The sequence below is a fragment of the Centruroides vittatus genome, unplaced genomic scaffold, assembly GCF_030686945.1.
Source record: "Centruroides vittatus isolate TY-2023 unplaced genomic scaffold, ASM3068694v2 contig_790, whole genome shotgun sequence".
NCBI classification, from domain to species: domain Eukaryota; kingdom Metazoa; phylum Arthropoda; class Arachnida; order Scorpiones; family Buthidae; genus Centruroides; species Centruroides vittatus.
In genome coordinates, this window is record NW_027122510.1 from 1,478,435 (window position 1) to 1,492,506 (window position 14,072).

A 14,072-nucleotide genomic window follows, 5' to 3' on the forward strand; every position below is an offset into this window, starting at 1 on the left:
CAACAAGAAAAATACATTTTTTAGAACTTAACGTGTGTTCAAGTGAATATTTAACACATAAGAAACAAGAAGAATGAATTTTTTTTTAGAATTTAGCACAGATTCTACACTATTAAACACATCAATAACAATACAATTTAATTATTATGCCTATCGTAATTTAAAATTTATCTTGTATACTAGTACTTTTTATTAATTAACAGGACTTATTATACTGGAATTATGGATGCAGATATTTAATCTTACAGGTGAACTAAATAAAAAATATTCTTAATTGATAAAAAGTACTAGTATACAAGATAAATTTTGTTATATTTTTTAAAATTATCATTGAACTTTCTTAAAAACACACACACACACACACACACACACACACACACACACACAAAATTTAGACGTAAGCTAAGTGCATAAAATTTATTTGAAAGCTTAATTAGAATTACCGCAGAACAAAATGACAATTACCATTATTTAAATTAAAAAAATAAAAGCGCAGTCTAAACCTTCGAAAAAAATCATTAATTACAATTACAAATGATTATTATTTTAAGATAATAATAACGTGATATCGTGATCGTTAGATTCTAAAAAGTCACAATATTCTATCCATTAAGCAAATACATATCGACTGACTTTTTTCGAAAAAGAAAAAAAAAATAATAATAAAAATTCCTGACATTTTACTGTTGAAATAATAATAATAAAAAAATTATAATTATCAGGAAAAAATCTTCAGTTATTTTCCATTAAATCTATAAATGAAGTATAAATATTTTTATACTGTGTTTTTTCTGTGTTTTTTTAATGATGCACGCGCACGATACACCACACACACGTTTGATAGACACAAAGTTGCTTATTGTAGATCCAGTAAAAGTTAGGTAGGGTTTTTGCTGTTAGCATGTGCTGTAGTTCACAGAGCATGGTACGTTAGGATGTCTGACAGTGACAAATAACCCAGCTGGTCGAATACTTTAGTGGAGTCGTTATGGGTGGAGACTGTTTCCATGCAATAATTTACCATCTTTTCAGTACTATATACCCTTTAAACGTATAGTTTAATCAATATTATAGTCACTATACTTCTTTCAGTAAAGTCTACTATAGCATTTATTTGTTTTTTTACAGCATTTATTACTTTATTGACTTCTGTCTTGCATGCTGAATTGTGTATATGTGTGTGTGGTGTTTAGGTGTGTGTGTGTATGTTATTGTTAACTTTAATAAATCGATACGGCTGTAAAAAATAAAAAAAATAAAGTAAAAATAATTGATTAAAATGTTATCTTAATCGTGACGTTTACGTTTTTGATTGGTTTTTATCGATTTAAATAAATAAATAAAATAAATTTAATTTAAGAAAATTGGCTTGGTTTCTGTGTTTGTTTGTGTGTGTGTGTGTGGGTTACTGGTGTTTCAAGTTCTCCCCCTTGCTAAAATATTTTTGGGATCTTTTCTCTCTCCCTGTTTTACATTCCTAAGGCTGAGAATCTTCTAAAAAATCCCCACAACGTGGTTTTCTTCAAGGTTATTTTACAATTTTTTGTGTGCTTAATATAATACTTTTGGGTGTTCTTATCCCTCCTGGTTTGTATTTTTCTTGTAGGGTATTTTCTAAAATATTTTCTACTCTCGAATTTTATAGACTATTAAAAAGAACTTGAGCATTTAAACAACGAATGACTTTCTATAATTATTTTATATTTAAATGTTTACGTAAAGTTTTTGATGGTGATTTGCTTCCTTTTGAATCTGAAAAACTTTTAAAAATTCCCTAAAACAGAAAATTTTTTTAAAAAAATTCCCTAAAGCTAAATATCTTCTAAAAATCCCTAAAACTGAAAATATTCTTTAAAAATCCCTAAAGCTAAATATCTTCTAAAAATTCCTAAAGCTAAATAAAAAATCCCTAAAACTAAATATCTTCTAAAAATCCCTGAAACTAAAAATATTCTTTAAAAAATCCCTAAAGCTAAATATCTAAAATAATCCCTAAAGCTAAATATCTTCTAGAAGTCCCTAAAACTGAAAATTTTCTAAAAAATCCCTGAAGCTAAAAATCTAAAAATTCCCTGAAACTTAAAATCTAATTTTTTAAAAAATCATCATAAGATGGTATTTTAGAAGATAATTTCACATTAAATTTATTTATTTATAATTTACAACAATATTTAAACAAAAAAAAAATCGTACAGTACATTCTGAATACAAAATAACCAATTTTTAGATGTCCCTATGGGATTTTCTGAGAAATTCTTACGTTAACTGCTTGGATAATTTTATTGCCTTGTTGTTTAACTTTATATATAAGATAATATAATCAAAGATAGGTCGAAAGTTCATTAATATAAAACATTTTACTCTTGAACATAAGCAAAAATTCGTCACGCTAAGAATAATTGTAAGCTTATAAATTATTTTTTTACTGCTCAACCAATTTCCCATAGGAAATAATATAAAACCTTATCACTAAACCACAAACGGAATAAATTATTTATATTGTTTTTACTACTCTTTATGCTTCCTTATCATAAATACTAGCAAAATTATTTACCAGAAAACGTTTAATTCTTCTTAAATTGTACGTTTTACTTCGATTTTAAGCACTTAATTGAGGGCTTTTAACATAATTTGCCGTTCTTCTTTACTACAAAAACTGGTTTAAAAGTACAGGAAATTGTGTTAAAACCCTTAATTAAACCCTTAAAATTACAGCTGTAAATGTTTTTGGTTAAATACTCTCACTAATTACAATTAAAACGTAATTTTAATTCCATTTTAAGCCTGTAATTAAGGTAATTTCCTGTGTACTTTACTGGTATTCTAGACTAATTTATTCAAAAAAAAAAAAAAAGTTTAAGTGTAATTTTACCTGAGTTTTAAGTATTTAATTAAGGATTTTGAACAGTTTCCTGTGTCTTACACAAAGAAAATGGCCTTATTTATTGTATAAATTAATGTGTATATATATATATATATTATTATTATTATTATTAGTCGTCTCGTTTCTGTAAGTAAATATTAGTTTAATGTACAGTAAAGTTAGATACAAAAATTCAGAGCTGTTTACAAAAGTCTGCTTCCTGTTATATAGTAAAAGCACACACAAACAAAGCACTTCTTGTTTTGAACATCTGGTAAGACGAGTTTAACAGATGTGAGGTCAGCAGTTGGACTCCTAACAGTCGACACCCCCCACTAGTTTTTAAAAATACAAAAGTTTAAATCGACATTCCACGATCAAAACACAGTTATAACTTTGAAAAAAAAGGCAGAATAAAATTGATATTTATTGTTTTTTTCCACGTGTTTCTCTTGTGTGTATTCGATATTTCAAGCCTGGTCAAGGACAGAGACTTTTCAAAGTTTGTACACTTGCAAACGTCTTGTATAAATTTAAGTGGTGATTGTAAATTAGTTTTGTGAGTGGCCTGGTGCCTCTTTGTCCAAACATAACTAAAATTAATTCATAAGTTACTATTTTTAAGCATTGGCAAAAGTTAGAAATGAGTAATCAATTTAGTGTCAAGTGCTTTGTTGAAAAGTAAGTAAATTAGTTTCAGATGTGGTGCTGGTAAGCTTGCCAGCCAAGTATTAAGCATTATGTTAGAAGGTATATAAATATGCAGCAGTCTTGCTTGGACGTATGTAAATTAAGTTTCGATATTATGTTACGAAGTGTTGAATTTAAATGCAAGTATTGTTAGAGAGTGTACAAGTTAGAACGAGGAGTAAATGAAAAGTAAGTAAAAATTAAGTACAAGTATTGTATTAACGTACGAAATATGATATCAAGTATCGTTAGAAAGTAAGTAAATTAGTACAGTAGAGGTTTTCTTAGGTAATTTGTATATTTAAACACCCTCTAACAATGGCCACCTCTAAACCACAGCCATTTTTCAGGACGTAATTCTTTCAGTCGGAACAAAAGGGCATAAAAAATAACCTCTGATCAACGACCAGTTTTTACAATTTCCCTTCAGTGTTCGTTATTCACAGGTTTGACTGTGTAACCAATTAATCTAAACTTAACTTACACTGTTAACGTTAGTATACCGTATATAAATTAACACAAAGTACTACTGTATATTTAAATCAATATCAGTACTATTGCAGAAAAATTGACTATGTTTAATACATGTAAATTGGTATAAATATTATCACAGTATAATATCAAAAAGTACATAAAGTAGTGTACATTAGAACATAATTTTACATCTAAAAAAACCATTTAAATTATTATTCCTGTTTACTAATTTTTATTATTTAAAAAAAATAATAATATAAATTAGTAAACAGGAAGCACACTTAATCATATCAAGTAAATACACTTAGCATATTGATGTTTTTTTTTGTTTTTAATTATGATAATTAGATTTTTTATTGCAATTTCCTTATTAGCAATAGATTTATAAATAAATATAACAGCATGAGACACTGCTGAATATTTGTAATTGATACATCCCATCAAAAGAATCGTAGTCTTATCATATAATTAAGATTAAAATTCCACTTAATTCAAAAAAAATCACGTATTAAAGCTTTACTAGGAATTCCTTTATGTGATTTGACCTGAAAAAATAACATAAACACATATAAAAATACTCGAAAAACATCAAAAAATATCTAATTTTATACGGAATTCTTTGTTTTTTTTTGGATCACGAGTAGTCTTGATTAGACGTAGTGCAGTATAAATGAGTGATTTATAGAAATGAATCATCAATCACATGACTTGTCATTGCAAGATGTAAGAGAGAACGATCACATCTGATTGCTTGTATATTACTGTTTTACAGTGATGTGTATATGTCCGTAAAATAATATATAGGCTATACGACAGTTTAACTTATGATTACTTTATTACGTAAGTAGATATATATTTTTAAATCGTTATATTAATTTTAATACGTTTCTACTATAAGATAGAGACATAAGAACGCGCTGTTCGATACAGTTTTATAGTGTTAAAAGCTCATTTACTAATGTATAAACTTGTATATTTATACATTAAAATGTGTGCATTTTTATTTTACGTACATATAAAAATAAATTTGAAATATTTTACTTGTAAAAATATACTTTTTAGTACATATCTCTACGTAAGTAGCTTATATGACACATTTATGAGAATGCTGTATACATGCTATATACATTGATTTACATAAATGCTTTAATTTTTACATTTAACAAGCATTAAAATGTATTTTTAGATGTAAAAATATACTGTTTAATACAGCTGACAAGCGTTAAAAGTTCATTTACTTAGTATAAACGTATAAGTGCACTTTAAATGTCTATACCATGTATGCATTAAAATTTATACGTTTTAACGTTTTTTACATGTAAAAAAAAGCATAAAAATGTACAGTATAAAATACATAAGCTTGTATAACTCTACATAAGCTGTGATGAAGTGCACATTTGCCATTTATCATACTTATTTGCGGTAGAAAAAATACAGATAATTGTTTTGTAGTAAATAAAAAAATCATAAAAAACAAACAAATTAAGCAAGTATTTTTATGTAATTAGATGTAAATAAACCAAGTAAATAAAAATTAATATACCCAACTAAACAGTTTATCTACGATTAATGTTTATCATGCATTGTTCTTATTAATATTATTCTTTGTTTGTACTCATAAACATTAATATATGGATTATGATACGTTCAATTTGAGAAGTATAATATATTATTTATATATTAATTAATCATAAATGAATAGCGAGTTGTATTATTCATCTGGTGCAAGGTTCCATGTCATAATTTCTACTTCCCATATGTTGGCATGTGACAGATGGCAACAATTAAAGATCAAAATGGGATTCGAACCCGGATCTCCCTGCTGTAAAGAAGATTAATGAATTACTAATCGATTAATTACGTAAAAACTGTCGATACATTTATAAATTTTTAAAGAAATTCATGTTTTTTCAGACGTTTATATAAGTTTTTAGTTGGTTTTCGTGCTTGCTTTTAATTTAAACTTATTCAAAAAAAAACTTTTTTAATAAGAAAAAAAAATTATTTACTTAAACTTCGTAATGAATGCCTATTAACGTATCGAATTATCTTACAAAAATTAATTTTTTTGAATAAATAATTTAAAATTTTAACACATTTTATACACTGGAAAATCCATAAACCTATATTAAATAAGGGATTTAATTTTAGTTTATTTTTGAAACAATTACGAAAGAAATTAGTTTAAAAATGTAACGAGGACGTGAGAAAAATAGATTTTTAAGAGAACAAAATTAAATCGAAAAATAATTTAGAACGACGATTTACATGTATGTATAATATATATATATATATATATATATATATATAAGGCATAAAAATATCTTAAAACCTGTAAAATTCCTAGTAAATTACCGTAAACAGTAAGATATTATCGATTGATAAATTCCAGAGAGGAATTTCTAAATTACTCTTGATTTTTCTACAATTTTTTTCCTCAATTTTTAAGCACGGAAATATTTATCTAGAGTACGATCAGTGTATTGAAAACGTCAATTGTTTTTGAACGGTTTCAAGAAGAGTCATCGATACACGAAACGATCCCCAGGGAGATTGGGCGGAGCACCATCTTTACACTTTATGCGTCTATGGAGAGAGGGCGGAGTTCGATAACTTGCAATTTAAATAGGTTCATCGAATGGTTTAATTGTGTTTAAATATTAAAGATCTTTACGGAAAACTCTGGTATTTTTTCTCCTGTTTAAATTATTTTAATACCATTTACTTTAATTTTGATTAAATTAATAAAGAGGAGGAAGTGTTCGACGTTGGTTTTGTTTTTTGTTTTTTTTTTGCCACGTTTTCGCTCCTCTTTAATTAATTAAGATTTATGTCGAGCGTTAGTTATATTGTTTTAATTTATTACGCTTTGATGAGATAGAAGTACGTATGAGTAAATATTCTGTGTAATGTAATACAGTTTTTCTTTTTTCTCTATTTGGTAGGTGGTCCAGATTTCGGAATTCATCATCGAAACACTCTGGGAAGATATGTAAGAAGTGGGACAACTAGCTCTCAGATGATCAAACATACCAAGTCCATAGGGGAAAAAAGTAAAGTGTGGTGTTGAAAGAAAAAGCGTAGGTTCGGCGAGTGAGAAAGACATACTCATCCATCCATTTATCCTCGAAGGTATTGGTCCCTCAGCACCTTGTATGTCGATATTCGAAGTCGGTAGTGAGATGGCATCGATCAATTGGATTATGTCTTTAGGAGCACTGTTGGTATTACTGATATCGCCTGCAGATACAAGCCATTCCCAATGTCCAAGTGTTTGTTTGTGTAAGTGGAAAAGTGGAAAACAGACTGTAGAATGTATAGATAAATCACTGACGAATATACCATCAGGGATACAAAATGGCGTACAAGTACTGGATTTAAGGAGGAATAATCTTGGTGGATTACCTACTAGGGTATTCCTTCAAAACGGACTTACTAACTTACAAAAAATTTACATGCCTAGATGTAATATAAGAGAAATAGCTGATGATGCTTTTCATCAAGTGACAAATTTGGTCGAATTGGATTTGACTGCTAATTTACTCAATGAAATACCAGCTCAAATTTTTAAAGACTTTCCATTACTCCGTCGTCTACAATTGGGTCATAATCCCATCCAAAGGATAAATAATGGTACTTTTGTTCAACTACCTCATTTAACATTTCTCGAGTTCAGTAATTGTGAGATTCATACAATCGAACCGGAAGCATTTAAAGACTTAAAAAATTTAGAATTTCTCATGTTAGATAACAACAAAATTAAAACGTTATCAGTGCATGTCGTGAAACCTCTCAATAAATTATACGGTTTGGCTTTACAGAATAATCCATGGTACTGCGATTGTAATCTTCGTGGTGTTAGAGAATGGATGATGGAAAATAATATTCCAATTAATTTCCCACCAAAATGTGATCTTCCAGCTCGAATTCATGGTGAAATATGGAATAATCTTGAACTGGATGATTTCAGTTGCCCTCCGGTCATCCATTGTGAAGAAGACGTCCAAGTTCAAAGATATCAAAATGGCACATTAGAATGCCAAGTAGAATCGAATCCAGAAGCCGTAATATCATGGACAATGAATGGTGTAGATATTAATAATGGTTCTGTCATCTTTGCATGGGAAGAGAAATATTTTTTGGAAGAAGAAGAAATGGAGGATGAAGATACCAAAAATAGTAGATTAATTGTTATCAGAGTTTCCGAAGAGGATTCGGGTGTTTACACGTGTGCAGCAACAAATTCTGCTGGCACAACAGTAGCAAACATCACTTTATCCGTTGTCTTGCCACCGGTTCCATTGATTGGTTGGAGTAACGCACAGATTGCAGGATTCGTGGTAGGAATTTTGCTTTTCGTTATTTTAATTGTAGTATTAGTTTGCATAGTGATGATAAGAAGAAGAGTATTAAGAACGTCGGACAGTAAGTTAGGTGGAGTAGGATTTTTAAAGCACTTAGCTTACGTCAAACAGAATTCTGTAGAAGTTAAAAACGACAAAGAGATAACAGCTAACGATAAACATTTAAGGCGCGAAACTGGTAGTAGCGGTTACGGTTCCGATCAACAAACACCGGATCTGGTTAGTAGAGCTATGGAAATTGATGGCCCATCCCCACAAAAGCCCAGTAACCATGTTGATTCTGAAGAAACGTGGAATATGAATAAGCTAAGGTCAAACGAATTAGAATGGTTGAATAACAGGGTTGGTCGTTATGTACCGTCTTCGACACACTACGTTCCAAACTACATGAGTGAGGCCGAGTATATAGAAAGAACACACGCTGAGCCTAGTGATACGGGATCGTTTCGAGACGAAAGTTACCACAGTTATACTAGTCCTGTCCATAACAATTGGAAAAGAAGCCCGTTGGTTCTACCAAACAATGCATATCTTTCTCTATCCCACGATATGCATTGTTGTTCACCGGATGAAGGATACGACGAAGGTGCTCTGGAAGGAACAGAAGTTTGATTTCGCACATTCTTTTCTATGTATGAGGTGCTGTCGAGTGTTCATTTCGATGTCATTTTAAGTTTTAATTTTTAAAAAATCAGGTTGCTGAGTCACAAGAGAGAAAGTGAATTATGCCTTAATTCAAAAAAAAAGATACTGAATTACTCAAAAACACACACACACACAAATTGTTTACTCCAGCCAGACAGTTAAAGAGTGCTTACAAAGTTACAAGGAGTGAAAAGAATATTTTTAACCTTCTAAATCTGCTTACGAAAGGTAGATTACATGCTATATATATACTTATAAATACATATACATAATATACACACGAACACAAACCCACGTATATATAATATAAATTGGATAGAATAAAATTTTCATATGAAGAGTGATTACAAAGAAAAACAATTGTGGTAAGTGTTACTAAGAAAACTGCACATTTGGGTGTGCAAAATTGAAATTTCAAAGAAGAATAACTGAAAAAAAACATAATGTTTGCTGTTTTCTGATACAGTATATATGCCGTCAAGTGATTTTGATGTTAAAAAGAAGTGCTTTTTATTGAATATTTACTTATTTTTTACGAACTGTTGCATGGTGTACAGTCGTTTTATATATATATAATATATATATATATGTATATCTTTAACAACATCTTGTTTTACAAGAAAATACATGGTGATTCTTTAGTTATTCGATATTTGTTTTCACTGTGTAATGTATTCATGATTCTATTTTATTTATACTTTTTTGTGTAACAAATTTTATTTAAAAAAAATGGAAGAAATAAAAAAGTATATAACGATATTTTATGACTTATCGATTCTTTATTCTATTTAGTTTCTTTAAAAATTGCGGTTTTAGATGGAAGATTGCTATTAATGATTCAGTTTTAAATTAAGAATTCCTAACAGCAGCAACAGTAGTTAATGTTTTAATTCTAAATTAAGAAATACACAGAAACAACAGTAAATTCTTCCGTTTCAAATTAAATAATCTATGGCAGCAATAGTTAATAATGCTTTAAATGTACAGAAACAACAGCAACAGTAATTAAAGCTTAAGATCTAAATCAATAATTCTCAGAAACAACAGTTACACTGAATGCTTCAATTCTACATTAATATTTTATAGTAACAGCAACAGCAACAATAAGAGTTTTATCATCATTAAACATTATAAAACAGCTTTCATAAAAATTAATTAAAATTAATAATGCACATAGTTTATAATCATTAACACCTTAATTTTTATTAAAGCTTCAACTCTAAATTACAAGTCAACAACAGCAATTAATTCTTCAATTTTGAGTTAACAACAGTTTTAATATCATTTTACACATAAAAAAAAAATTAATATTATCTTCAGTGTAATTTTCTATCCTGTTAATCCTATAAATGAAGGATTAATTTCTATAATCTTTTGTATTATATAAGTGATAGTTACTTAAAAGTTGTAGCCTACACTGTTTACAATCACTAACACTTTGTAAATAGTAATTTTGATTTTTATGTTCCTATAAAAGTTTTAAAATTAATCAGGATAGTGTAATAATTACACCTATAATTAGTTAAAAATCAATTCTCTAAGAGTCAGTGAGAAATTCCAAAGGATAAATGAACGATATAAAAATACTTTAAAGAAAATTAAAGCATTAAAAGCAATAAAATTCTTTTTTACTTTAATGACATATTTGTCCAAAAAAATAGCCATAATTGTATAAAAATACATATAAAATATTTATTTTAAGAGGTTTTAAAACTATCTTTTTAGTGTTTTATTTGAAATTTTATGACGTACAACATCTAATATATATATTTCGATTTATATAGTTCAAATTTCTAGAAATTTTATTTCTCCTATTTTCCAATTTTAACTTCTTAAATTTCAAAATGGGACATCTGTCAAACGTAATAATTCTCATTTTCTATATTTTCTGTAGAAAATGGATGAAAATTACATTATATTTTATTCGCAGTTGCACGAGAATAATAATTTAACATAAAATTCCTAAATGTTATTATATACATGATACTGTAAACTCATGATCTATACTTCATGTATTGTATTCTTTTCCAATTTATTGTGGGAGCTGTATAAATTCATAATATACATTATGAGTAGGGTTTATAAGTACGAAAGTATAGAAAAGAATAAATTCCTGATCATATAACTGTAATTAAGAGTTTTGCTATAGTTAGGTATTACGCATGAAAACAGAGTCTGATTAAGGAAACTCTCCCCAAAAGTCTTAATATATATTTACCGTTGAATCTCTCGAAAAAGCTGCAAATTCTTCTACACTTAAAATTGTATTTATTTATTTATACATAAATTTACATAATCCTCATCAGATGTGGACCCTAGACAATTGCTTATTTTGCATAAGCCAAAGTTGGGCTCTGCAAACTTTTGGTATTGTTCACGAGAATAGCATAAACACTTGATATTATACGTATAAACAGCATAAATTCTTGACTTTACATACGAGAACAGTATAAACTTTTAATGTTAAATAAGGGTATAATTATAGGGCTAATTACGAGGGTTGCTGTTATAGGATACAACTCGTGTTTTAGTACAGTATGCCAGAATGTAAACACCTAAGAAACAATACAGTGTTGTACTGTACTTATATCACAGTTTATAACTTGTCATAACTATTAAACATGGCGTAGTAACGTGTTACAAATCCCAACATTGTTCGTGTTTATAAAGTTAAATTTTTTCAAACATTAACTAAATTAATGAAAATAAACATCATCTTAATAAAAACAAATGCTAATCCTCATTGTAGACTATTCAAAATATAGTAGAAAATCCTTTTAAGTTTCTGATACATTATAACAATTTTAATTGTCAAACATGTAAAGTAAGAATTAAAACCAAGCGAAGAGATAATAAAGGATCAGCATTTTAAAAATACGTATTTAAATCTTAAAATAATGTTAAATTATTAAAATGGCAATATCACACCGTGAGAATTGTTAAGTATAGCGGATTATATTGACACATTGATATATTGTAAGTAGCTCATTAGATATTAATCATCGCTCATAATTTCTCTTATAAACTTCAGAAAACGTTATTAAATAGCGTAACATTTGCTTTCCACAAAATGATAATGTGCTAATAATCAAGAAAAATCTCGAAATTTACGACAATTCTCTAATGAGGATTATTAAAATTACTATTAAGTGCTTAAATATATCAAAATTTCGTTGTAATTTGGCACGCGAAAAAAAAAAAAAAGTGAGCGGCACCCATTGAATTATTTGTAATGTGTATTATTTTTTTTTTCGTGTGCAATTTTCATACGTTAAACAGCAGTTTATCGTTTTCCAATATTAGTAGATACTTCTTGTTGTTTTCCTTTCTTTGACAGCTTCATCTACTATCTATTACCCCATCTGACAATCTTGCATGATGGCAATTTTATGTCTGCAATTATGACAGTATACTCTCGATCGATTTTAGTTAAATACATTGCAAAACTTGTATAACCTTTCATATTCTTCGAGATAATAATAAAAAAAAAAAAAATAATAATAATAAAGAGAAGAAGAAATCAAGTGGGATAATAAATTGCAAACATCTCACTTGAATTAATTTTCTAGAAACGATTTTAAAATTTCTTATGGCAACACTCGCTCCGTTCGACAAAAAATGGAGTAACGTTCAGTTCAATTTTGATTTTTAAATTAAGTCATCTTTCGTGGCGCTGTATTAATTTTTTTGTTGTTGTTTTCTGCTAGTGTTTTCTTATTAAAAAATACTTTAAACTTGTTATAAATTACTATGTGAAGAATTTTTGGAGGGATTACATAACAATCTTACCAACAATTTGTTTGCAGAAAAGGCACGTTATCTCCTCTGGTGCATTTGTTGTGTTGAGGGGTTGGTGTCTAGACCAATCGTTCACACTGTCATCAGATGTGACCTAGTTGTACGTGATTGATTACCACGTGGTCCGTGACTTGGGAAATCCAGTAAAATAAATCAATAAATCTGTAATGGTTCTTTGTCTTTTTTCCCCCTTCCTTCCTTTCTCTCTTTCTTTTCAACAGTATAGTAGTTAATGGTATTTTTAAAGTCAAGTGACTTTTCGGGTTTTTATATTTACATACATAAATTCATCTTTCTCTGACTTGAAACATTGTAAACAGGAAAGAATCAATCGATAAACTAATTATATATTTATAAACATTATAAAATTATATAGTTTTATCAAGAGAAATGTGTGATAAAGTTGTATAAACAAGGGTATTTTTCTTAAGGAGGAAGACATGTTTCTTTTAATTTCTTCTATTTTATTTTTTAATTTTAAGGCTATTTTCTCGTTAAATGTATCCTTTAACAAATGATTTAAAGTTTAATTTTCAATATAGAAATTCGTTTAAGCGTTTAAAATACAGGGTGATTCAAATATCATTAAACTATTGTTTACCTTATTCAAATACTTAATCTTTTCTTTACAGGTTAATTAAATACTTAATTACATATCTTTAAATCATATTTCCACCACAGTTTAGACTTAATACTCGGAAATTTGCCCGGAAGGCACACTTTTGGACCAACCTGTATATGACGGAAGTAGAGATATTATAACTGTAAATTAAACAGTTTATGTGGACCTTCTCAGAAATCGGAAGGTCCCTCAAATTTAATGTTAAAAGAGGGTTATGCAAGGTTATTCAAACGTACCCATTGTAAGTTTAATTAATAATAATCTTAAATAAATTATGCTGTACTTTGAAAATAAGTAAAAAAGTTATAAATTTATTTAAAAATTGGTAATTTTAAAAAAAATATATATATATTTTTAAATAATATATGTACAATAGAATAAATAGTTCGGGTTTATAGTAATATTTTCCAGACCGAAACGTCAAGCAGATGGGTGTGTCTTTATCATGAAAAAGGTTAGTTATCAGTCATGCTAGATTCTAAGAAAACCTCTATAAAAACACAACCGCTTCTGTACTGAAGTGTAAAATAATGTATTTAAACTTCCTACTTTTTATTTTTTATTTTTAGAGAATTTTTTACAACTTTATCCAAAAATAACGGCATTTTTCTTGTGG

At 28.2% G+C, this 14,072-nt stretch overlaps 1 protein-coding gene across 3 annotated transcripts in view; it reads left to right on the forward strand.

Moving 5' to 3' along the window:
- LOC136981750 (leucine-rich repeat-containing protein 24-like) overlaps nt 1-9,157 on the forward strand; it is a 31,412-nt gene extending 22,255 nt beyond the window's left edge. The window contains exons 1-2 of one of the 3 annotated variants that reach the window (XM_067278117.1): nt 3,419-3,742; nt 6,973-9,157. In XM_067278117.1, coding sequence (XP_067134218.1) covers nt 7,183-9,003 — 1,821 coding nt within the window. In that variant the 5' untranslated portion in view covers nt 3,419-3,742; nt 6,973-7,182 and the 3' untranslated portion in view covers nt 9,004-9,157. Of the gene's footprint in view, nt 1-3,418; nt 3,743-4,718; nt 4,868-6,972 lie in introns of those variants that run through there. The other 2 variants (XM_067278116.1, XM_067278115.1) reach the window with 2 other exon arrangements.
- The last annotated feature ends 4,915 nt before the right edge of the window (nt 9,158-14,072 follow it).